The sequence below is a fragment of the Carcharodon carcharias genome, chromosome 6 (assembly GCF_017639515.1).
Source record: "Carcharodon carcharias isolate sCarCar2 chromosome 6, sCarCar2.pri, whole genome shotgun sequence".
Taxonomy (NCBI): Eukaryota; Metazoa; Chordata; class Chondrichthyes; order Lamniformes; family Lamnidae; genus Carcharodon; species Carcharodon carcharias.
Window position 1 is genome coordinate 73,661,090 of NC_054472.1, and position 26,096 is coordinate 73,687,185.

At 40.6% G+C, this 26,096-nt stretch overlaps 1 protein-coding gene across 2 annotated transcripts in view; it reads right to left on the reverse strand.

Annotated features, from left to right (window-relative positions):
• Window positions 1–3,399: 3,399 nt before the first annotated feature.
• zc2hc1a (zinc finger, C2HC-type containing 1A) overlaps window positions 3,400–26,096 on the reverse strand; it is a 102,016-nt gene continuing 79,319 nt past the window's right edge. For both annotated transcript variants that reach the window (XM_041189795.1, XM_041189796.1), the window contains 2 exons: window positions 14,300–14,413; window positions 3,400–4,942 (listed from right to left, as the gene is read on the reverse strand). In XM_041189795.1, the coding sequence (XP_041045729.1) occupies window positions 4,753–4,942; window positions 14,300–14,413 (304 nt within the window). In that variant the 3' untranslated portion in view covers window positions 3,400–4,752. The remainder of the gene's footprint in view (window positions 4,943–14,299; window positions 14,414–26,096) is intronic.

The following is a 26,096-nucleotide window of genomic DNA, read 5'->3' on the forward strand; positions in this document are numbered from 1 at the left end:
TCAAACGATACCTGGATTAATCATTCGCACCTCCATTTTGAGACCGAAATGGTACTGGGGTCTTCAAAGGATTAATTAATGCCTCATACCTACTACACAAAATAAATTTAAACTCAAACTTTAGAACTCATTAGTTTGTCCAGTTATATTTTGGATTTGTAAATTTCAAACAGTTAATCTACACCAATTTTAGAGTTAAAACAGTTTTAGGCATAAATAGTCGTGTGGAGAAAGTGTTAAAACTAAAGGAACATAATGGTCACAATCTGTTTCAAGAAAAAAGGGGAATCAAGTTTGTTTTTCCCCAAGTTACTACGCCTGAACTCTAGAACAAAATAAGTCACCTCACATTCAAAAAATGTTCCGCCTCTATAAATTGGGAGGTAACACGTTAGCCCCAAAGGGGCCTTGGGTATAGATTTTGGTGCCAGATTCCATATTTTCCTTTATAGAGCTGATTAGTGCATTCCAAGACAATTCAATACACAGGCACCAAAATGCTAAATATCAGCACTGAGACCTCCTTTGTGTTTTATCAGCTTTAACTAAAACATCTGCTGGAGGTCAACTCCTTCCAGCGTTTTCATTTAATGGCAACATTTTGAGACCGCTGTCTTGCCTGCCTCTGGTCCCACCCCACGTTTCTATACTCAAATTGAGAGCTTTGGTAGGAATTTTCTGAGACTGGGAGAGGGAAAAGCAGATGCACTATAGGTTCTAGCATCAACTTCACAGCATCACAACATGTCTTGCACTTTCAAAATGAGCAGCATTGTTTAACTTGGTTTCAAGTTAAGTGTTTCAGGATGAAGAAATAGCTTTTTAAAAAAAAAATACATTTAGAGTCTTATATTGTGGGGTTGTATTTAGATACCTTGATTTAAAGAAAATGAGAAATGATTGCAGTAGCCACACAACAGAATCTTATAATAATTGAAAGCTCTGTTCAACCTTCCTTCTGAAGTTACAAGCCTCTGCTCCCACCTTCTCACTGAAATTCAGAAATAATGCTGAACTTCTCTGTGAAACATGCTTGGTGGACAATATAGTGTGTGGACTGTGAAAAAAAATACATAATTTTATTACAGTAAAATTTAGAAACATAAAACTACATGGAGAAGCTATTCAGTATACACATCTTGATTAATGCTACCCTTATTGCATGAATGCATGCGTGGTAATCATTCCGTACCAAAAAATAGGTAATAAATAGTCCAACATCAGAATATCAATCAACAAAGTTTTTTGCCTTTTTTGGATGGGGAAGATAAAGGAGAAATTTAACATTTTTTTTAAGTGGTTAAACCATTCAAATTTAAAGATCATTGCTCATTTACATCAGAAAGTTTAAAGGTTACATAGGGAACTACAGGACCAAACAACAGCCCGCAGTTATTCTGACTCGTACCAAAAACTAATACCTGTCAGTTGGCTGCTCCCTCAAATATTTATCCAACCACACTTCTTTTTTCTACCTTAACTTTGCCACACGGTCTGTTTCTATTGGCTTCTTGGCAGTCCATTCATTTGCTCATTACCATCTGTGTTAAGTACTTGCATCTAAACTGTCTATATACATTCCCTCTTCTAAGCCTGGACACGTAGGACCAGGTTGTAGATTGTGGCAATCTCAAACATGTGACTGAGGTTAAATTTATTTATTTTCTTAAGGTCTTGTGTAACATGACAAGAAAATGGCAGAAGTATTAAATAATTAATTTGCCTCAGTTTTTGCTAAAGATGACGCCAAAACAGACACTTCATTAGGAAATGAGTTAAAAATAATGTAGTTTGGATAGAAAGAGAAAATAATTGACAAACTCACAATTCTAAGAGCATAAAACCTCAGGTCTGGATGGTATGCAGCCACATATGCTCAAGAAAATCTGGGAGATAACAGAGGCACTGATGCGTGCATGTGATGTTTATGTATAAACAGATAGATGGGAGTGCAGGGGTATCCAATCTCTAAGTGGAGAGGAGGGGGCAAGGAGGGTTGGCATTCCTGCTCCAAGTGCAGTAAAGGCAGTTCTTCCTGAAGCTTTCCTCATCTTCTTTCAGCCTGGAAAACTTAGCTGGCCACTATCAAATCTGCAAAGCAGGTTAAATCAGTCTGCCAGCTTCACTGAAATATTAAATTTGCTGACTTGCCTCTTGAGAGTGCGTTGACTGGTTTCAGACTTTAAAAAAAAAATCTCTGACCTAAACTCAACCCCTCTGTTTTATGGGTGTTAATATCAAGCCCACTAACACAAACGGGAATTTCTTTATTTTTTTATAGCTAAGTGTCTTTCTGATACATAGGTAAAATAACTGATAAAGCAGTATGCTAGGCATTAAAAACGCACTGTATTTTGATCCACTTTTTCAAAAAAATGCTGGTAGTGTACAATTTACAGGTTTTAGATAGAAAGAGTACAATGTTATTTAAGAGATAATATCAGCAACAACTTAGAACTATTTTCAGATATATTCAACATACAATATTTGCATATCAGAGCTTTCATCTTCCCCTAACAATTGAGAAGCTGCAAAGATATCTTTGCATAAATAGCTTTCTTTATCATGTCTCAAAATCTGCTTCTGCTTAACAGAGACAAGATTAATACCAACATATGGACATTTAAACTCTTTCCTCTGCACCTTTTAAAAAGATCTTAACCTATTTAAAATAGAGGAAGGAATTTCCTTAAAATATAAGAAGTGTTCTTATACTATTAGTTCACCGTGCATTTTCCAGGCCATCATTTATTGCACCTACTGACAGAACTGTGTTGGTATTTACCAATTGTTATATTACTGATTTATTTTCACATTCTTTTACATTAAAGAATAAAAGGACTCATATTCCTAAAGTACTTCCCACAATCTTAGGATGTGCTCATAGACAATGAAGTACTTTTCAGATGTAGTCACTCTTATAAGGAAACATGGCACATAAGTTAACATCCCCAAAACAGCAGTGAGATAAATGACCAGAAAATAGTTTCTTTAAATGACTTTGGTTGAGGGACAATATTCTCCAGGGTCTCAGGTGAACTTCCCCAATTTTTTTCAAATAGTGGCATGGGATCTTTTAATTTCACCTGATAGGTCCTTGATTTAATGTCTTATGCAAAAGATGGCACAGCATCTCAGAGTGGAGCACTCTCTCAGGGCAGCATCGACTTGTCAGCCTAGATTACATGCTCAAATCTTTGGAGTGATGCATGAACCCACAACTTTCGGATTCAGAGGTGAGAGTCAAAGCCACCTTAATTAATTGCACCAATGTGAAAATATCAACTTCCTTCTGAGTGTAGCACTTATGATTTTGGGATATTAAGTTAATGAATAAGCATGCATATCCTTAATGGGAAATATTTGCATAGAAGGAAATCAACATGGGAAAAGTCAAAGTATCAGAAAAAAAGTCTTACCTTTTATTTTATTCAAGAAAATCCACAGATTATTGGATTTACTTTACTCATTAGAAACAACAAATAACTCACACGAAGCATCTTTTACACGTGAAATAAACACAGGTGCATAGAGGTACTAAGACTATTGAAGAGTAACTCCAAAGCTTCAGATAAAAATACAAGACAAAAGAATTGTGATTCAACAGCATTAGCTAGTAAATGCCAATTTTTCCACGCTGTACAACCTGAATCTGTGTAAAGTAGTTTATCTTTTGAGACCAAGATAACTCATCTATTTAGCCGTGTGTGTCACAATAATCTGCAAAATACTATAAGTACTTTCATTAACACAATACCACCTAAATGCTTAATTATTTCAAATGATTACAGAAACAATCAGTAATTTAGATACACTATGAAGTGGCAAAGTATTTAGCACCCCAGAAGGCCAGCTGTAGACATTTACCAACATAATTCACTTTATACTGGTAATTTCCACGTACACTTAAAACCCCAGTCATTTTGTATATACATAACTTGCTGTAGCATGTTTTTCTTTAATCATTCTGTACAAAAAATTGACACATTTGTACACTAGATTTAAATTAATGAATAGATACACGAGGTAAAGTTTAAACTTGAATTATTTGATTTCAAATATCATTTGTAAGGGAGCTCATTTAACTCAATTTACTCTTCTGTTATGTTCATGGTTATATTCAGTTTTACTTTTTCATTGGCCAATATATTTCCATTTGGCTTACCAAGTTTATTTTGTACTCAGTGAATGGCAGGTTTGTTGCTACATTTGGATGAAAGCTCAGTGCTGAGCCACAACATAAAAAGTGGGGAAAGCTTCCCTCCCTACCAAGAAAGCAGTTTCATTCCTTCATTATGCCAGACACAAAAGATACTGAACTTTGCTTTTATCTGCTAAGAGGAATTTTCTCTACATCACACACAGCGGACACTCACTGACACATGCTTTGCTTCTCTCAGCTTGTAAATAAGATTCATGATAAAGGCACCAATCTGACTCTGCAATTTTAGTGCAGTCAACTGTAAAGAAATCTAAAATCTGTGATAATCTGATTGGCATTTGTAAACAATGCAGAAATGAAGAATTTGTAATAAATTAGTGTTACTATTTCACGTTTGCTACACTGTACAACATAAAATTCCAAAATTGAAGTATTTTTCCTTTACAAGATGGATTTACTTTTGTGTGTAAAGTTTCATCTAACAGTTGTTTAAGCCTGGTAATGTAATATTAAGCACTGCAATATTTAAGTGTGATGAGTTTTGAAAATTGCATCAGCATGTTTTCCTTGAACATATTTATACTGCATGATCAAACGGTCATCCTTCTCACTCCACATTCACAACAGAACTTTGCCAACTCCACAGGATACTTGGTTCCACATTCATGACAAAATCTTGGCAGTTGTTGACCAGTTGAACTTCTAACGCTGCCTTTCGTGATTCCATCATTGAAAGCTAGGGAATTATCCCTGGTGTCTAAACCAGATTTCACATTATTCCTGGAAAAGAAAAGTATAGTTTATCTTAACGTAATGGCAGGATTTCAAGCTTCGGCAAAGAGCAAGATTTCAATAATAGTTCAAAATAGCCAGTATTAATCTGAATTAAAGCAAACCCCAGAAAATGCTGTAAATACTCAACAGCATCCATGGGACTAACATTTTATTCAGAAACATTAACTCTGTTCCTCTCCACAGACACTGCAGAATATTTGCAGCATTTTCTGTCTTTGTTTCAGATTTCCAGCATCTGCAGTATTTTACTTTTGAATTAATCTGAATTTTTTTTTTAGAATCTGAGACAAGGTTAGATCTTTAATCAGAGGTCATGTGGCCATCAACAACCTTCTCTCAGTGTCAATGTTCGCCATCTTCATACCTTGCTTGCAGGTGTCTTTGTAGCGGACGCCCAGAAAGTCGTGACCTATTGGCCAGTTTACCATCCAGAGGTTCTTTGGGTATATGGCTGTTATCCATCTGATGAGCGTGGTTGAGCCAGCGTGGACTTTGTTGGCTTTTAATGAGCATTTGCTAATGCAATTTGCATGCTCCAGGATCTCAGAGTTGGTGACCTTGTCCTGTCAAGAGATGCCAAGGATGCATCTGAGACAGTGGACGGTGGAAACTGTTCAGCCTTTTCTCCTGCCATATGTTGTCCAGGTCTCACTATTGTAGAGGAGAGCACTGACACATGCTTGGTAAACTTGCAGTTTGGCGTTTTCAGTCAAACTGCTGTTGTTCCATACATTCTTATTCAATTTTGACGTAACAGATGTAACTTTCAGCATCAAGTGACAGATTGTTGGTGATTATGGAGCCTAGGGAGAAGAAGATGTCAACAACCTCCACTGTCACACTGTCAATGCTGATAGGTGGTGCTATCCTGGACCATGACATTTGTATTCCTGATGCTGATGGTCAAACCCAAACTCTTTACAGTCATGAGAGAATCTCTCCATTTGCCGCTTGTGTTCCTCAGTATGGAATGATAATGCGGCAATGTCAGCGTACAGCAACTGTCTGATGAGGACTTGCATATCTTTGTCTTGAATCTTAGATGAGCAAGGCTCAGCTGCTTCCTGTCGTTCTGGTATGTAAGTAGACACCCATTGTAGATGACCTGAAGGCATAAATCAGCAGCAAAGAGAAGAATATGCCAATGAGTGTCAGTGCCGCAACATAATCCTGTTTGACCCCATTGTGGGTTGCAAAGGGTTTTGATGCTGCTCTGTCATAGCTGACCTTATGCATCATGTTGTCATGGAAGGAGGAGATCACATTGAGCAGCTTCAACAGGTGGGCAAGTTTCTCCAGCAGCTTAAATAGACCTCTCTGCTCATAAGATTGAATGCCTTGGTGAGATTGACGAAAGCAATATATAGTGGTCTTTGTTCATGGCATTTCTCTTGCAGATGCCAGACTAAGATCATGTCAACCATAGATCTTCCAGTGGCAAAGTAGCTTGGGTAATGAGTTCATCGAGTGTTTTCGGAGCAGTTTCTTAGAGCCAGTGAGCAGACTATACTAGATCTGGTAATGTGCAATGAGACAGGATTAATTAATGACCTCATAGTGAAGGCACACTTAGGTAGCAGTAATCATAATGTGATTGAATTTCACATTCAGTTTGAGGGAAAGAGGAGTGGATCTAAGACTAGTGTTTTAAACTTAAATATGGGCAATTATGAGGGCATGAAGACAGACCTTGCTAAAGTAAACTGGGAAATTAGGTTAAGGGATAAGTCAGTAAATAAATAGTGGCAGACATTTAAGGAGATATTTCAGAAAACTCAGAAAAGATAAATTTTAGTGAGAAAAAAAAAGACTCTTAAGGGAAGGACACACCATCTGTGGTTAACTAAGGAAGTTAAAGATAGTATCAAATTGAAAGAAAAAAGGTATAATTTCACAAAGTTGTGTGGCAGGTCAGAAGATTGGACAGAATATAAAGAACAGCAAAAAATGACTAAAAGATTAATAAGGAGGGAGAAATTAGGAAGAAATTAGAATACGAGAGAAAGTTAACTAGAAATATAAAAAACAAATAATAAGTTTCTACAGGTATTTAAAAAGGAAAATATAAAGTGAGTGTTGGTCCTCTAGAAAGAGTATGTCTAGGGAATTAATAATGGAAAGTAAGGAATGGCGGATGAATTGAACAGATAATTTGCAGCCATCTTCACTGTAGAGGATACAAATAACATCCCATAAATAATTGTGAATCAGGAGATGAAAGGGAGGGAAGAACTGAAAACAATTACAATTGCCAGGGAAAGGGTACTAAGAAAATTATTAGAACTAAAAGCTTACAAGTTTTTGGATGGACTTCATCTTAGAGTCTCAAATGAAATGGCTGCTGAGATAGCAGACACATTGGTTTAAATTTTCCAAAATTCAATACATTCTGGAAAGGTCTCATCAGATTGGATAAGAGCAAATGTAACTCTTCTATTCAAGAAAGGAGGGAGATAGAAAGCAGGAAACTACAGGTCAGTTAGCATAACATCTGTCATAGAGAAATTGCTGGAATCTATTATTAAGGACGTTATAGCGAGCCACTTAGAAAATCTCAATGCAATCAGGCTCAGCCAACATGGTTTTGTGCAAGAGGAATTATGTTTGACTAATTTATTGGAGTTCTTTGAGGATGTAACAAGTAACATGGATAAAGGATGACCTATGGATGTGCTATCCTTGGATTTCCAGAAGCATTTGACAAGGTGCCACATCAAATGTTACCATGTAAAACAAGAGCTCATGGTTTAGGGGGTAGCATATTAGCATGGACAGAGGATTGGCAAGCTAACAGGAAACAGAGTAGGCATAAATGGTTCATTTTCACGTTGGCAAGATATGACGAGTGGAATGCCACAGGGGTCAACGCTGGGGCCTCAACTATTTACAATTTATATCAATGGTTTGGATGAAGGGACCAAATGAATGATTGCCAAATTTGCCGATGACATAAAGATAAGGTAGGAAAGTAAGCTGTGAAGACAACATAGGAGTCTGCAAAGGGACATCAATAGGTTAAGTGAGTGGACATAAAATTGACAGGCAGAGTATAATGTGGGAAAATATGAACTTGTCCACTCTGACAGGAAGAAAAGGAGGGAGAATAAAGATGGGGATGTTTTGCTACAGTTGTACAGGGGGTTGCAGACCACATCTGGAATACCGTGCACAGTGTTGGTCTCCTTATTTAAGAAAGGATATAAATGTGTTAGAAGCAATTCGGAGAAGGTTCAATCAACTGGTACTTGGGATTTGAGGGATTGGGGGGTGATGCGGAGGGGCGGGTGGCGGCTATCCTATGAGGAAAGGAGAGACAGGCTGGGCCTGTATCCACTGAAGTTTAGAAGAATGAGAGGTGACTCTATTGAAACATAAGACCCTGAGGGGACTTAAGAGGGTGGAAGCTGAAAGGATGTTTTCCTTTGTGAGAGAGACTAGAACTAGGGGACACAGTTTAAAAGTAAGCGGTCTCCCATTTAAGATGGAGGTGAGAAGATTATTTTTCACTCAGAGGGTCGAGAGTCTTTGGAACACCTTTCCCTGGAAGAAGGGTCACCAAATATTTTTAAGGCAGAAGTACATAGATTCTTTACTAACAAGGGAGTCAAAGATTATCAGGGGTAGGAGGAATGTGAAGTTGAGGCCACAATCAGATCAGCCAAGATCTTATTGAATGGTGGAGCATGCTCGAGGGGCTGAATGGCCTATTCCTGCTCCTAACTTGTGTTCGGAAAACCACACTGGGATTTGGGTTAGACGTGTTCAGCCAGGATCTGCAGTCTGACAAGGGCAACATGGGCAAATACTTTTCCCACAATGAACAGCAGATATTGCAATTGCTACGGTTGCTCTTGTTTTTTTTAAACAGGGTCACAATCTTTGTACCACATATTTCCTGGGACACTGCCTCCTCCCTCCAGCAGAGACAGAGAAGTTTATGCAAGTGCTGTAGGAATGCCGGTTTCCAATGCTTGATCAGTTCAGCTGTCTAGCATCAGCATCTGAAGCTTTGCCCAAGGCAAGGGTGTCAATAGTTTTGCTAAGCTCCTCCACTGTGGGTTTGATATCCAGCTCTGCCATGACAGGCAGCCTTTCTATGGTGTTTGGAGCTTCCTCGGCAACAGTGTAACTCAAGGTAGTGTTCCACCTCTCTCTCCAACTGTTTATTGCAGTTGGTGATGACCTCTTCTGCCTTTGTTTTCAATGGAGCCGTTTTCTTTGTTGATGAATCTGCTGCCTTTTGGATCCCTTCATTCATGCCTCTAGCATTCTGTGTGTCGAAGGACATTTGGATATTCTAGCAAAGTTGTGATGAGTAGTCATTGGTGCACCACCTAGCAGTCTGTTGGACTTTACTTTAAGCGGCTATTTGTGCATTGAGTCTCCTCATTCAGATCTCATTTGTAATTAATCAGAGTGGAAAACTTGGTTTTGAGGACAGGTTCCAGCACAATAATGTTAGCCCCGAACCAGTGAACATTTCTCCACTATTGCTTCTCATATGTTGTGAGTACAGGACTGAAGATGGTGTCTCGAAGTATAACCCATTTCGCTTCCGCACTGTGTAGGAATGGCAGAGAGTGCCTGTTCAATCAAATCAAGGAACTGTTGGTTTTTATCTGGGTAGGCAGTATAGCTGACGTTGATACGAGAACAAAAATAAAATACTGCGGATGCTGGAAATCTGAAACAATAACAGAGAATGCTGGAAAAACTCAAACAGGTCTAGCAGCATCTGTGGAGAGAGAAACAGAGTTAACGTTTTGAGTTCGTATGACGCTTCTTCACAGCTAAAGAGAAGTAGAAAATGATGGAATTTATATGGCTTAAGGGGGGGTGGAGCAGGTGAAGCTGGATAGAAGGCCAGTGATAGGTTGGGGCAAAGGAAGGATTGACAAAGATGTTGTGAACAAAAAGGACAAGGGGTGTGTTAATGGTAGCGGTAATGGTTAAAAAAAGAAAGTGATCATGGCATAAATGTAGAAAGCAGAATGTGATAATAGCAGAACTAGGGTAAGCATTCTGTGAAAGAACAAAATGGAACAAGTAACAGATGGCCCTTGTGGGGGTGGAGTGAAGGGATGGGGCAGTAGTGGGGAAAAATGGATGGAAAATGGGATAAGGTGAGATAATATGGGGAGAAAACAATGAATAAATTAATAAAATTAAAAATAAGTGGATAAAAAATAAAAATGAATTTTGAAAAAAGGGATTAATAAAGGGCTGAGGATAGAGGAGAATGTTCATGGTCTGATGTTGTTGAACTCAATGTTAAGTCCCGAAGGTTGTAAAGTGCCTAACTGGAAGATGAGGTGCTGTTCCGCCAGTTTGTGTTGGGCTTCATTGGAACATTGCAGCAGGCCAAGAACGGACATGTGGGCATGAGGGCAGGATGGTGTGTTGAAATGGCAAACAACAAGAAGGTCCGGGTCATGTTTGCGGACAGACCGAAGATGTTCGGTAAATCGGTCACCCAGTCAGCGTTTGGTCTCCCCAGTGTAGAGGAAATTGCATTGGGAGTAGCAAATGCAGTAGACCAAATTGAAGGAGGTGCAAGTGAAGCACTGCTTCACCTGAAAGGAGTATTTAGGTCCTCGGACGGTGAGGAGGGAGGAGGTAAAGGGGCAGGTGTTGCACCTTCTGAGATTGCACGGGAAGGTGCCGTGGGAAGGGGATGAGGTGTTGGGGGTGATGGACGAGTGGAATGCTGATGGGGGTGTGAGGGGTAGATGTGTTTAATGGTGGCATCATGCTGGAGTTGGCGGAAATGGTGGAGGATGATCCTTTGAATGCGGAGGCTGGTGGGGTGAAAAGTGAGGACAAGGGGGACCCTATCATAGTTCTGGGAGGGAGGGGAAGGTGTGAGGGCAGAGGCGTGGGAGATGGGTCGGACACAGTTGAGGGCCCTGTCAACCACAGCGAGTGGGAAACCTCGGCTAAGGAAGGAGGAAGACATGTCAGAAGCGCTGTTTTGGAAAGTGGCATCATTGGAACAGATGCAACCGAGGCGAAGGAACTGAATGGTTTGGAGTCCCTACAGGAAGCACGGTGTGAGCAGCTACAGTCAAGGTAGTTGAGCGAGTCGGTGGGCTTGTAATGAATATTGGTGGACAGTATCACCAGAAATTGAGACAGAGAAGTCAAGGAAGGGAAGTGTTGGAGATGGACTACATGAAGGTTGATAGAGGGGTGGAAATTGGAAGCAAAATTGAAAAAATTTTCCAGATCCAACAAGAGCATGAAGCGGCACCAAAACAATCATCGATGTACCAAAAAAAGAGTTGTGGGAGGGGGCGAGTAGGACTGAAACAAGGAATGTTCCACACACTCCACAAAAAGACAGGCATAACTGGGGCCCATGTGGGTACCCATAGCCATACCTATTTGGAGGAAGGGAGACAAGTTTGAGGAGGATTTGTTGAGTGAGAGAACAAGTTCAGCCAGACGGAAGAGAGTAGTGGTGGCTAGTGATTGCTTAGGCCTCTGATCAAAGAAGAAGCAGAGAGCCCTCAGGCCATCCTGGTGGGTGATGGACATGTAGACTGATTGGACATCCATGGTGAAAAGACGGCGGTTAGGGCCAGAGAACTGGAAATTGTTGATATGATGTAGGGCATCAGTGGAATCGCAGATGGAGGGAAGAGACAGGACAAGAGGATAGAGGAGTCAAGACAGGAAAAAATGAGTTCCATGGGGCAGGATCAGGATTACATGATCGGTCTACCGGGACAGTCCTGATTGTGGATTTTGGGAAAGAGGTAGAAGCTGGTTGTCCGGGGTTGGGAGACTATGAGTTGGAAACCGTGGAGGGAAGATGCCTAGAAGAGGTGAGGTCAGTGACAGTCCTGGAAACAATAGCTTGATGTTTGGAAGTGGGGTCATGGTCCAGGGGGAGATAGGAAGTAGTGTTCGAGGGTTGGCACTCAGTCTCTGCGAGATAGAGGTCAGTATACCAGACAACAACAGCACCACCTTTGTCAGCAGCAAGTTTGATAACAAAGTCAGGGTTGGATCTAACAGATCAGAGTGCAGCAAGTTCAGAAGGAGACAGATTAGAGTGAGTGAGAGGAGCAGAGAAATTGAGATGGCCAATGTCACGCAAACGGCTCTCAATGAAAAGATCAAGAGCAGGTAAGAGGCCAGAGGGAGGGATCCAGGTGGAGGGAGAATCCTGGAAGCGGGTGAAAGGAGAAAGGATCCGTCAAATGGGGGGGAGGTCTCCTGCCCAAAGAAATGACACAGAGACGAAGGTGGCGGAAGCAGAGTTTAGCATCGTGCTAAGCCCAAAATTAATTGAGGTGAGGGCATAAGGGTATGAAACTGAGTCCTTTGCTGAGTACTGAGAGTTCAGCATCAGAGAGGATGTCATTTCTGCTTTGAATGAGACAAGTTCAAGAGTTGCATCCTAACCCTGGCGCAAACCAGGGAGTGATCTGTATCACAGTCAGCACTGTGGTAGCTATGGGTGTTGAAAATGCTGTTCAGAGTCACATTTGATGATCAGATCCAGCTGATGCCAAAGTCCCGATATTGGATGTCTCAAGGAAACCTTATGCCATGGCTTGTTCTGAAAGGGCCGTTAGTTACAAAAGTTTGTGGTAGCAGCAAAATTCAAGTAGTCTCAGTCTTTTCTCATTTATGTTTCCCAGGCCATGATGTCTGAAACAGGAGGGCCATGCCTCATGGTCCATACCCACTCATGTGTTGAAATCCCCCAGTAGGTAAAGATGATCTGGATTCAGGATTTTGCTGATGGTGTCAAGCTCCTTGCAGAACTGGTTTCTCACCTCTGTAGTGGAGCACAGAGTTGGAGCATAGATACTTATCGGGCTAACTGGCTCTATTTGAGAGGCAGATGGAGAGAATATTTTCTGAATCAAATATGAAGGGTCTATCATTCAAAGCAGTGAGTTCCTTAAAGCAAGATCAACACCTTACTCACGTGTTTCCTCTGAACATGTAATATTTTTCTTTGTGATACACTTTCGGTGAGCCTGATCTCTTGTAGGGAAGTTATGTCAATGTTCAGCCTAACAAGTTCCAAGTTGATCCACAGCTGTCTTGCATGTGTTATCGATCAGCTGCAAATCGTCTGTCAATCCTTTGCACGTGGGCCTGACATTCCAGCTTGCCAATTGAAAAGTTGGCATCTTCTTTCTTTTCAGTTGCTTGCCTTATGTGATTGGATTCCATCTACTTGTTGAGCAGAGATTCTAAGCTCCAAGCAACCATTGAAGCTGATGGATTGTGGTGAATCCAAACCTTAGTAGTCAGGGGCTGCCTGACTTGAGGTAGGTGGCGGTTGACATTGGGACATAATGGTCCCTCCCAGTGTCAGAGACTGCCTGTAGCACCCGTTTTCTACACCATTCGAGCTGGACATCTCACTGTTAAACTGTGGTCACCTGCTCTGTAGCAAAACTGGAGTGTCTTCTCCAGCCTTTTGCAAGCTTGGGCAAAATTTATGGAGACCCTGGTCTTCCCAAACATCAGGGACCCCTCTCGACCTCCCCTGTTGAGTCCAAAGAAATGCAAAGCACGATGTTTGGCACTTGCTTGGTTGGAGTTTCCAAGATGATGACATATTTAAACATCAGTCTGCCTTTGGGCTGCACTCCATATCTTTTTTGTCAGGGGGTAAAATTCCTTAGTCTTCAGCTCTCCCAAGGTATCCACAAGGCAGTGGAGCTATTCGCCCATAGCTAGGAGGTTGGTTTCCATTGGGCCTGCACACTGCACAGGATCTGAAGGGCAAGTTCCAAAACAGATACATTCCAATTCTTAAAATGCTATACTTGACCAAATCTCCAAGCCACATGCCATCCTGACTTGAACATATAGTGCTGTTTCTTAATTGATGCTGGGTTCAAATTCTAGATTTCCCTATCCAACACCAATGCTGAAAAATATTGTGGTGACATCATAAACACAAAGGACAGCAGCAGTTCCACAAGGTCCACCACCACCTTCTCAGGGTAACTGTGGGTGAGTAATAAATGCCAACCTTACCAAAGCTGTCCAGATCTTTCAAGTCATCAAATGAAAAAAAAAAATCCTAGAAATTTTCACCTGCAACACATTATAGCATTTCTTTGCGTATACAACCTATAAAGACACAAAAGGTATACGCTTTATTCCCTTCATCTCTCCGATATATTCAAAACTTTACAAATCCATTTCATGATAAAAGTGAAACACTGCAAATTCAAATTGAAATCCCAAGTAAAAACTACGAGCTAAAAGTGAATTCTCACTGTAGTTCATTCTGGAATAGAAAATGACTGAGTAAAATTGTTTAAATAGAACAGTTTCCTTCCTTTCAAGTTACAAACACTATATCACCTTATGTAATTTTCAGCATTGTAGGTCTTTTTGTTCACTGAGATTCCTGCAGCAACATTCCTAGTTCCACTGGGAGGTGTTTGTGTTCTAGACCTGATGTTACCAGACAAACCTCTGAAAATGAAATGTACATACCAAAAAGGGTAAATTCATAATTATCATGAATAAAAATGTTTGAGGCATAACATTCTTCTCAATATATATAACATTTGAGGAATATAATGCTGTTGCAGTTTTTACATCAAATATCAACATCAAGCATTGTCAGGACAGGTGCTAGTTATAATTCCCTTTACAATGCCCAGTAAGACAGCATTTTAGTTTCAACATAATAAGGGTATGCTGGAGTTGAGATTGACAAATAAGACAAAGTGACAAATGTAAAACTCAAAACTAATCCAGTTAAAACAAAATGAAGGGAAAAATATAATGTGGAATTCCATATTTGTAGAATTAATAGAAGTATTTTATAAGGCAGGTATGTATTTAGTTGGGAAGTAAGGACGTTAAAAGGAGTCTGGAGAGGGAACGGAATTAGAATTAAAGATAGAGCTACCATGACCAAAGATTTGCCTCAGAGAGGCTACAGGACTGGCATGCTGCTAGACAAAATCCATGGAGCTATTTTTGGAGTGGTTCATGCTTACATTGGATGCCTGGAATGGAAAAGTATTTCATTTCCCAGTATTAACATCCGTCATCTCAAAGAACACAAAAAAGACAACAGAAAATATTTTTTTTAACATTTTTGATTAATTCAAAAATATACAATGATTTGTTTATGTTTAGCACTAAGCTATAATGAAAAAGTAAAGATTGCTAAAATTGAATTTACTATGATTCAGTAACAAATTTCCCATAGCTTAACTGTTCCACGTCATACAAAATAGAGATTAATGAGAAAATTCAGTTTTTATTTCATTAAAAGATTAAGCCATTAAAAAGTTGAAATGCTTTTAAAGATACTATATTTTAGCGCTCAAGTGAACATTGCATAACGGGAAGTCAACTGTGCACAGCACTGTATAAATAAGGTATCCATTAGTCAGTCTTCCAAAACATCAATATTTTAATTAAATTAACCATCCATGTTTCACAGTCATAATATGATTGGATAGAGCTTCCTCCAGGTTGCACTGGTTTCTCCGATCAACTTTCCACAATCTTTTGCACTGGTTTGAAAAACTGGCCAAGCCCCTAAATTGAACTTATCATGGCAAGTTTCCTTTCAGCAGGTTTTCGAGGAGGCTTTTAAAATTAAGCTTTTGTATTAAGTGCAGAAATATTGATAATCACCTATTAAAAGCTTTACATATTCTAAAATATTTAACTTCCTGAGAAACTGACTCTTGTACACCAATGAAACTAGTAAATATTTCTGTACAGTTTTTTAAAAGTCAATTTCAGTGATTTAAAATCAGGTTACTCATAAATGGTGGGTGAGGCACCAGTAAACACATATTCAACTGTATCACTAAAACTGTACCAGGTTACAAGTCTTAAATATATCAAGGAATATTCTTTAATTTAGAATTGCATTCTAAAACGGAGCACACTTGTGCTGGTTCATGGAAGATTAAGTTTGTGATTTTTTAATTCTTTCTTTGGATGTGGTGTCACTGGCAAGGCCAGCATTTGTTGCCTGTCTCCAATTGCTCTCAAGATGGTGGTGGTGAGCGGCCTTCTTGAACCACTGGGTGTACCTGCACCATATGGATTTCGCGGTACTACTGGGAGGGGAGTTTCAGGATTTTGACCAAGTGACAGTGATTAAACGAATGGCAATATAGTTCCAAGTCAAAATGGCATGTGCTTTGGTGGGGAACTGGCAGGTGATGGTGTTCCCACATGTCTGTTGCCCTTGTCCTTCTGGGTGGTAGAGGTTGCTGGTTTGAAAAGTGTTGTTGGAGGAGGGCTGGTGAGTTGCTGCAGCGCATCTTGTTTATGTTGTACACCGCTGCCATTATGCATTGATGATGGAGGGAGAGAAAATTTAAGTTGGTGGATGGGGTGCCGATTAAGTGGACTACTTTGTCCTGGGTGGTGTTGAGCTTCAAGTGTTGCTGGAGCTGCACGTCCTGGCAAATGGAGAGTATTTCTTCACACTCATAACTTGTGCCTTATAAATGATGGACAGGCTTGGGGAAAATCAGAAGATGAGTTACTCACCTCAGTTTGACCTGCTCTTGGTTGGTTGGTCCAATTCAGTTTCTAGTCAATGGGAACCCCCAGGGTGCTGATAGTGGTGGATTCAGTGATGGTAATGCCATTGAATGTCAAGGGATAATTGTTAGATTCTTTCTTGTTGGAGATGGCCATTACCTGGCACTTGTGTGGTACAAATGTTATTTGCCACTGAACATTGCCTAGGTCTTGATGCCTGTGGACATGGACTACTTCAGTATCTGAAGTTGCAAACGGTTCAGAACATTATGCAATCATCAAACACTCCCATCTCTGACCTTATGATAGAATAGTCATTAATGAAGCTGTTGAATATGGTTAGGCCTAGGACACTACTAAACAAACATAAAAAATACGAGCAGAGGTAGGCCATTCGGCGCCTCGAGCCTGCATTGCCATTCCATAAGATCATGGTTGATAATGTTTTGAATCCGATATCACGATCTACCCCTGATAACTTTTCATTCCCTTGCCTAACAAGAATCTATCTACCTCTACCTTAAAAATATTCAATAACCCCGCTTCCACTGCCTTCTGAAGCAGAGAGTTCCAAAGTCGCACAATCCTTAGAAACTAATTCTCCTCATCTCATTCCTAAAAGGGAGACCCCTAATTTTAAAACAGTGCCCCCTAGCTCAGGACTCACCCACAAGAGGAAACATCCTTTTCATATCCACCTTGTCAAGACCATTCAGGGTCTTATGTGCTTCAATTAAGTCACCCCTCATTCTTCTAAACTTCAGTGGAAACAAGCCCAGCCTATCCAACCTTTCCTCATAAAGCAACCCACTCATTCTTGGTATCAAATTAGTAAACCTCCTCTGAGCCACCTCCAACACATTTACATCCTTCCTTAAATAAGGAGACCAAAACTGCACATGGTATTCAAAATGTGGTCTCACCAAGGCCCGGTATAACTGAAGCATAACATCCTTACTTTTATGTTCAATTCTTCTAGAAAAAAAGGAAAACATTTCACTAGTCTTCTTGATTACTTGCTGTACCTTCCTGTTCACGTTTTGTGACTCATGCACTAGAACTCATGGATCCCTCTGCACCTCCGAATTCTGCAGTTTTTCTTCATTTCAGTAATACTCTTTTTTTATTATTCCTGCCAAAATGAACAACTTCACATTTTCCCACATTATACTCCATCTGCCAGATTTTTTGCCCACTCACTCAACCTATTTCCCTCTGCAAACTCGTCTCCTTCACAACATATACTTTCCTACCTATCTTTTGTGTTGTCTGCAAATTTAGCTACCATGTCTTTGCTCCCCTCATCTAAGTCATTGATGTAAAAAGTTGAGGTCCCAGCACAGACCCCTGAGGGACTCCACTCGTCACATCCTGCCAATCAAAGACCCACTTATGCGTACTCTATTTTCTGCCAGCCAGTCAATCTTCCAGCCATGCTAATATGTTACCCTCTGCACCATGAGATTTTAATTTCTGCAATAAACTTTGATGTGGCACCTTGTCAAATGCCTCCTATAAATCCAAGTACAGTATGTCTGCAGGCTCACCTTTATCCACAGCATATGTTACTCCTTCAAAAACTCTTAATAAATTGGTTAAACATGATTTCCCTTTCACAAAACCAAGCTGACTCTTCCTGATTACCTTGAGTTTTTCTAAGTGCCCAGTGATAACCTCTTACGATTGATTCTAACAACTTCCCCACAAAGGACGTCAAGCTAACTGGCCTATAGTTTCCTGTTTTCTGCCTCCGTCCCTTCCTGAATAGAGGGGTTGAATTTGCTACTTTCCAGTCTGATGGAACCTTTCCAGTGTTAGAGTGTACAAGGTGTTTTTCATTTGTTAGCAAACGGTGGTGTAACATGACGGCAGTAGTAGTTTTAGCCAATGAAAAAGTATTAGGTAGGAGCCAGGAAAACAAAGACTGCTGAGATACTTGACATATGTTAGCCTAGACAAAGGACACAGCAAAAAGAAAATAGTCCAGATAGCCTACAGCAGGTGTGTTAGGTGTCAGTAGATAGGTATCAGTTGTTAGAATGCTAAGAAAGACAAGACAGGACATCTACAACACATAGCACTTATTGTAACAGCAATTGCAGGTAACGAGGTGTCAGTCACTGGAATGCGAAGGTATACAGCAGAACTGGACAATTGAGCTGAAACTCTTTGCATCTATGTGCTAGATTGTGAGATGGGCGAGTATGTTTGAATTTACAACACATAGTTAGGGCAGTTAGCCTGAATGGACTAATGTGGGCGAGTATCAAAAGAATCGAGTTGGAGAACTCAGGATGGTAAAGACGCCGGCGAGAAGGTCAGGACCATGCAGGTAGGATTTAAACCACGCAGGTAGGCCAGAGCTGAATATCTGCAGAGGGTCAGAATGGTGCTGGTAACAACTAAAATCATGCAGGGAGGTCAGACCCAGGGTCGGAACTGCGCTGGTCAGAGCCTTGTAGGGGGTCAGAACTGCGTAGGATTTAAAGGGCATCCGTAGGTCAGAACCACGTAGGATTTAAAGGGCATCCCCAGGTCAGAACTGCTCAAGTAGACTATACCTAGGCAGTATGGCCAATAGCAGGGACAAAACTGGGGACCAGAGGGTTCCCTTTCCAGGTTTATAGCACATGAACATAAGAACTTGATAAGTAAAATGACGGGTGGGACTCGGACAGAAGTCAGGGAATGTTTGGTAAAAATTACAGTAGAAGCACCATGGCAGTCTAGAATGCTGTTGAAAAAAAAAGGGAAACAAACCTGTGTGGGTAAGTGTCTTGGTATATTTTGTTTTCCTGTTTGAATGTGATATTCTTGCGAGTCTTTAGCTACTCTCTTTCTTTTTATATACCTATAGAAGCTCTTGCTGTTTGTTTTTATATTTCTTGCCAATTTACTTTCATAATCAATTTTTTCCCTCTTTATTAGCTTTGTAGTCATTTGCTTCTGGTTCCAAATTCCCGATCCTCTAACTTACCATTACTTTTTGCTGCTTTGAATGACTTAATTTTTGATTGGATACTCTCCTTGACCGCTTTTGTTAATCACGGGTGGTTCATCCTTTTCATCGAGTCCTCCTTTTTGACTGGGATAAATTTTTGCTGAGCGTTATGAAATATCTGCTTAAATGTCTGCCACTGCTCATCCACTGACCTTCCATTTAGTCTACTTTCCCAGCCCGCTTTAGGCAATTCTTTCTTCATACTTCTGTAATTGCCCTTATTTAAGTTGAGGACACTGGTTTAAGATCTGAGTTGCTCACCCTGAGACTGAATTTTGAATTCTACTATGTTGTGATCGCTACCCCCTACAGGATCTTTAACTATGAGATCTCTTATTAATCTTACCTCATTACACATTACTAGATCTAAAATAGTTTGCTCCCAGTTAGGTTCTGTAACGACTAAGAAACAATCCCTGATGCACTCTATGAATTCGTCTTCCACATTACCCCTGCCAATCTGATTTGTCCAGTCAATATGCAGATTAATATCATCCATGGCAATTGTAGCGCTCTTCTTACACGCCTCCATCATTTCCCGATTTATACTTTGTCCTACGGTGAGGCAGCTCTTCGGGGGCCTATGACCTGTGACTTCTTCCCCCTGCTAGTCCTTATTTTCACCGAAACTGATTCCACACCACGATCTATTGCACCTATTCACCACCACACTGATACCTTCCTTTATCAACAAAGCTACCCCACCTCCTCTTCCTTTTTGTCTACTTTTCCTGAACATCGAATACCCTTAAATATTGAGTTCCCAGTCTTGGTCACCCTGAAACCACATCTCTATAATAGCTATCAAGTCACAACCGTTTATTTCTATTTGTGCCAACAACTCATCCATCCTGTTACAAATGCTGCGTGCATTCAAATAAAGAGCCTTAAGCTTCGACTTTTTAACCATTATTACTCATTCTGGTTCTAATTTCTGCTGCACTCTTCTGCCCCTTCCTGTCACAATTTGATTATCGTTCACCTCTGCACTACCCTGCATCTCTGCTCTCTCACTTATTTTTGGATCTTCTAAACTTCCCCTCAATAGAACCCGCCTCCTACTAATTAGTTTAAAGCCATATCTACAACCCTAGTTTTACGGTTCACTAGGACACAGGTCCCAACATGGTTCAAATGAAGCCCATCCCAACAGAACAGCTCTCTCCTACCCCAGCACTGGTGTCAGTGCCCCATGAATTGGAACGTTAGATGTGAGAACGTTAGATGGTCTAGAGGGATGTGGAATTAGTGTTGGGATTTTGTGTTATCACATCTCTCCTAGGTGTAAGAAATTTTTAGGAGGAGATAATGTGTTCGGGTGAGAATGAGTTTGCGATTTTGAATCAGTGCAGAATGGGTAATACAGATAACATCAGGTATTAGAAGTTAGTTTAAATGGGGGAACAGATAGGTTAAGCTATAAAGAAATGAAAGAGGATGGAACATTGCTTTTTTTTCTTATTTTAACTAAAAAAATTGTGAACTTGTAGTGTTCTGTCTCTGAAAGCCTGCCTATGGTTGTGAAAGACTTGCATCATTGCTACTTGAAATTTATGAGCTGTGAGAAACTGTGATGACTCTTCTTTTGTGTGAAAGTTTACAAGATTCTTTGCATTTTGGAGTAAGAATGTTGGAAGTTTCCTTGCGAGAATTCACTTTTCCTTAGTGTTTTAATTACAGTAGTTGGAAACCCAATTCAAGAATGGACCACATGACCGCTGACGTAATTTATTTGTTTTCCTTCCTTTAAAAGTACGTGCTTCTCTTTTTTGTGCGTGTGTGGATTTATTTTGTGTGTATGTTTGTGAACGTGTGACTTTAGGATTTGGATTAAAGGGAAAGCATACTTTATTTTGAAATGTTTGGAATAACTATGATTAATTCTGAGTTCGGTTAGATTGATTTTGGGTTAAAAACTTGCTGCAAAGTTTAAGAATTGGAGGATTTTGACTCCTGCCACAGTTCTCAAGAGAACAATGGGAATTTATTTTAAATTTTGGATGTTGCTAATTGGAACTTGGAAACAAGCATTTCAGATCTGAAACAATGGGCGACCTAAACTCAAAACAAGGAAAAACTGAGAAGTTTGGAGACACTTGACAATTAATCTAAAATCTTGCAAGCTAGAGAGCTGAGGGAAATTAACTAGATTTAAAGATTCAAGTTACTGGATAAGAGTGACTTTCAGTGTGACTCTAAAGCTAAAAGACATTGGCGCAACTATGGATGAAGCTCTAGTTATTTTGAAGGTCTAAACCTTCATAAGAAATTTGCAACATATACACAGAAAGTAGATATGCATTTGGGAGTAGTGCACAACTAAATGATATCATGGAGCAGTAGAGGGTGTGTCACCTCAGGGGGAAGACAGATGTGACATGAAACAATGGTTAGAGACCTAGTAGAGGCTGCAGTGGTGAAAGTTAAGGCACACCAGAAAATGTACAGACCCAGTTCAGTGAGGTAACCAGCAAGCAGATGAGGAGGCAGCCGTAGACAGCCCAGAATATTGGACAGCAGTAGCAACAATCAGGCCAGAGGAAGAAAATATGGTAGGGCTACATAGGGATTATGGCAGAAGAGGTAATTCCCAGGTGAGGCATAACGTTAGATAGATTTCAATTTAGGGGCGCATAGTAAAGGAAGCATGCAGAAATTCCACATTCTGTATTACCCACAAAGCTCAGGATTGGTTGAGCAAATGAACAAGGCACTGAAGAAAGCTTTAGCTAAAGCCACTCAAGAGACAGGGAAAGGATGGGCTGGTTTGTTGCCCATCATCCTCATGGGATTAAGGGCAGCACCTAATAGGACAATCGGATTAACCCTGTATAAGCTATTGACAAGAAGGGCTATGAGATAGTCAGGAGACACTGTAACTGGGAATGAGGGACCTGTGAGGAGAAGGGTCAAGCAATTTGTGAAGGAACTGTGCAAGCAATTGCACGCGTTAAGGCAGGAGGCCAAAGATCAGCAGATCATACGAGATTATGGAAATGGAAGAGGGCAGAGAGTGTCCAATGTAGTAGAGGGGGTAATGGTAAAATAGTGCCTGAGAATCCAGGATTTGCACCAAAGTGGGTAGGGCCATGCAAGGTAATAACACCTGCGCCTGCATTGATATGAAGGGGAAGGGGCGCTAGAAACATTGGTCAAAGTAAAACCCTTTAACGGTTGATTTGTTTACTCCACTAGGTGGTCAAGGCAGATCCCAGAAACTAACTATATCATTACAGGTTGAAGCATGGACCTCGACACATGGATCACGATATGCATTGGATTACTGGCCATCTGCATACCAGATGGTTCAGGAAGGAGAAGTCGGCCCACTACCGGACCTGACAGATGGACAGTGCTTTCATGCGCAGAACTGGAACCAGGTATTAAATGATAATGTACACAACGAGCTGGTACCCATGGTCCTAAATATATCAAAAACAGATTTACCTGTGATGTTCAGCTAAAACCCAGGCATTGTTCACGGAACTGTTAAAGCGAGTCTTAAAAGTAAGCAGCCCAGAATAACAGCAGGGGTACAGAGGCTCCCCCTCCTAGGAAAGGACAGGAGAAGTGTAGCTCTGTGAAGAACACCACCACAATATTTAATACAGGAACCTCAGTAGTAAACTCAACTCAGTGGATCACAAAGTCTACAAATTAAGCACCCAACTTAAGAAATGCTAGAGAAAGAACAGGGAGTCCAAGATGGACAACTTGGTATGGACCAAGGTCTGACCCGGGAGGTATGATCCTTGGCAACAGTATTGGAGAGTCACACATGGACAATCAATAAATTAATTAACGAAGGGCATAATGTCTCACCGAAAGCAGTTCGAAATAATGTCTGCAGTGCCTACTGATCATGAGTGCTTGAGCAGATACAAGAAAACCGAAGGCAGATACATGAGGGGAAGGTAGCTTTGTGGATCACAAATGAACAACTGACCAAACTGTCTAGAGAGACAGGAACGAGTGTAACCAGTTGCCAGCTCAGAGGTTTAGTACGCATGCAACCATATAATGCAGAATATGCTGTGAAAAATGGTATTTTGCTTGTTATTGTACTGGAATTTCCTGTGTTAACAGAACTGACACCAGGTAGAACATTATATAGGGTGGAGCATATGGGGTGATTAGAGGGAACTATTATGCGAGTTAACTTGCCATCATATGCAGCAGAAATAGAGGGGAACATGATTGGTACTACTTAGACAGATGTAGTGAAGCATCCTCCCCAGTAATGTGCCCCCATTGAATATATAAGACAGAAGAGGCCAGGTGTGGATTTAATGCATCAGCTAGCTATACAGTAGAAACTATATGGGCTTCAATGGAACCAACTCGTGTCGCATACGTAGGAAAAAATGGGATATTGTATCACCATGTCACTGTGAGACTAGCTCTATGGGAATTGCCTATGCTCACTAACAAGTCATACAGTGTGTTTGCACCTGCAGGTGCCAGCCTGGGTGGAGAGGGTGGAATTGGTGGACATCCACAAGCAGGAGTGGTTAACGGCACATCAAAGAAGATATAAAGGGTAACCTAACACAATATATTCACTTGCTCTCTTACCCAATTTTGCCTTTGCCTGAACATCTTACTGCAATACGGAATGAAATTGGGAGGTTGCACAGGGCCTACTACACACTGCAACAGAGGAGCAAGGGTATGGATAATGAAATGGTGCAAATAGACAATTCTACTTGATGGGAGGACCTCTGGAATTGGGGCCTCAACGTACAGATCCACCCATGGATCAGGATCATCTCTCACATCTTGATAGTAGTCCAGTTAGTACTACTGTTGTACTTGACATGCCTCGCAAATAGCTTGATGAGGCAATAGAAGGCCCAAACAGTGGCTAAGGCTCCAGAACATATGGAAGAGAAGGGACTTTCGAAAAAGGGGAGCCACTGCTTGACAGGGGAGAATTTAGCCTTCAGCCTAGCTGTGTCGACTGCGGTAGGGAAAAGATATATAGAGCTTAGTGCAGTAAAAACGGTTTCTCCAGCTCTCTGCGAATCCAAGTCATTGCCTGACCAGCATTAGGACAGCAAGCAGCAGGGACAGGGAGATATCATTAGCAACTTTGGGCTCAGCCAAAGGCCAAAAGGGAAGACTGTTAGAGTGTACATGGTGTTTTTCACTTGTTTGCAAACACTAGGTGTTTGGCAGCATAGCATGACAGCCGTGGTAGTTTTAGCCATGAAAAGGGTATTAGGTAGGAGCCTGTAAAGCAAAGGCTGCTGGGATATTTGACATATGTTAGCCTAGAAAAAGGACACAATAACTACTAGTTCAGAATAGCCCAGTGAGTGTGAACCCAGTGATTATAGGTAGCTAGGTGTCAGTCATTAGAATGCTAAGTAAGATGAGACAGGAGATCTACAACACTTAGCACTTACTGTGACAGCAGTAGCAGGTAACAAGGTGTCAGTCACTGGAACACCAAGATACACAGCTGTACAGGACAGTTGATCCGAAACACTTTGCAACTATTGCAATAGATTGTGAGCCTGTGACCAAGAACACTCCCGCAGGACAGGGACTGAATGTATAAAAGACAATGAAACAACTCAGAGGGCAGAGTACTGATGTGGACTGGATTGACTAAGATAGGCTCTCCATGCGTTCACTTGATAAATGATCAAAAACCATACCTGAGTCTCTGAGGTGTTTCAATTTCACCACAACACCAGAGTCTAGGGAATTTTGGAAAATTAACACCCATGCATCCACTACTTCATTAGCCATCTCTTTTAAGACCCTAGGATAAAATCCATTTTGATCTGGAGACTTGTCAGCTCGCAGCTCCAACAGTTTGCTCAGCACCGCTTCTCTACTGATTGTCATTTCACCAAGTCCCTGTCTCCCTTCTACCTCCTGATATACAGCTATTACTGAAATGTTTTTTGTATCCCCCATAGTGAAGACAGAAGCAAAGTATTTGTTCATTTTATCTGCCATTTCTTTATTATCTATTAACTCCCTATTCAAGGGGACCAACACTCACTTTACTTACTCTTTTCCTTTTTAAATACCTGTAGTAACTCTTGCTATCCATTTTACATTTCTTGCCAGCTTCCTCTCATACTCTAATTTCTTTTTCCTGATTAACCTTTTAGTCACTGCCGTCCTTTATATTCTGACCAATCATCTGACCAGCCACTTGTCTTTGCGCAGTTATATGCTTTTTCAAGATTGATACTTTCCCTAACTTCTTTAGTTAACCAGATAGTGGGACCTCGCTTTAGAATTTTTCTTTATAGTAGGAATATACTTTGCTACTGTTTCTGTATTGATCTACTCACTAGTCTAATATCCCAGTTCACTTCAGCTAGCTCAGCTTTCATGCTCAAATAGTTGCCTTTACTTAAGTTTAAATACTAGTCTTAGACCAACTCTTCTCCCTTTCAAACTGGATGCAAAATTCAATCATATTGTAGTCGTTGCTAACTGTGGTTTCTTTACTCTGAGGTCATTAATTAATCCCGTCACATTACACAATACCAAGTCTAATATAACCTGCTCTCTGGTTGGTTTCAGAAAGTTTCTTGGAGAAGCACAATCTTAAAAGCATTCTATGAACTCCTCATCCAAGCTACTACTGTCAATCTAAATTTTCCAGTT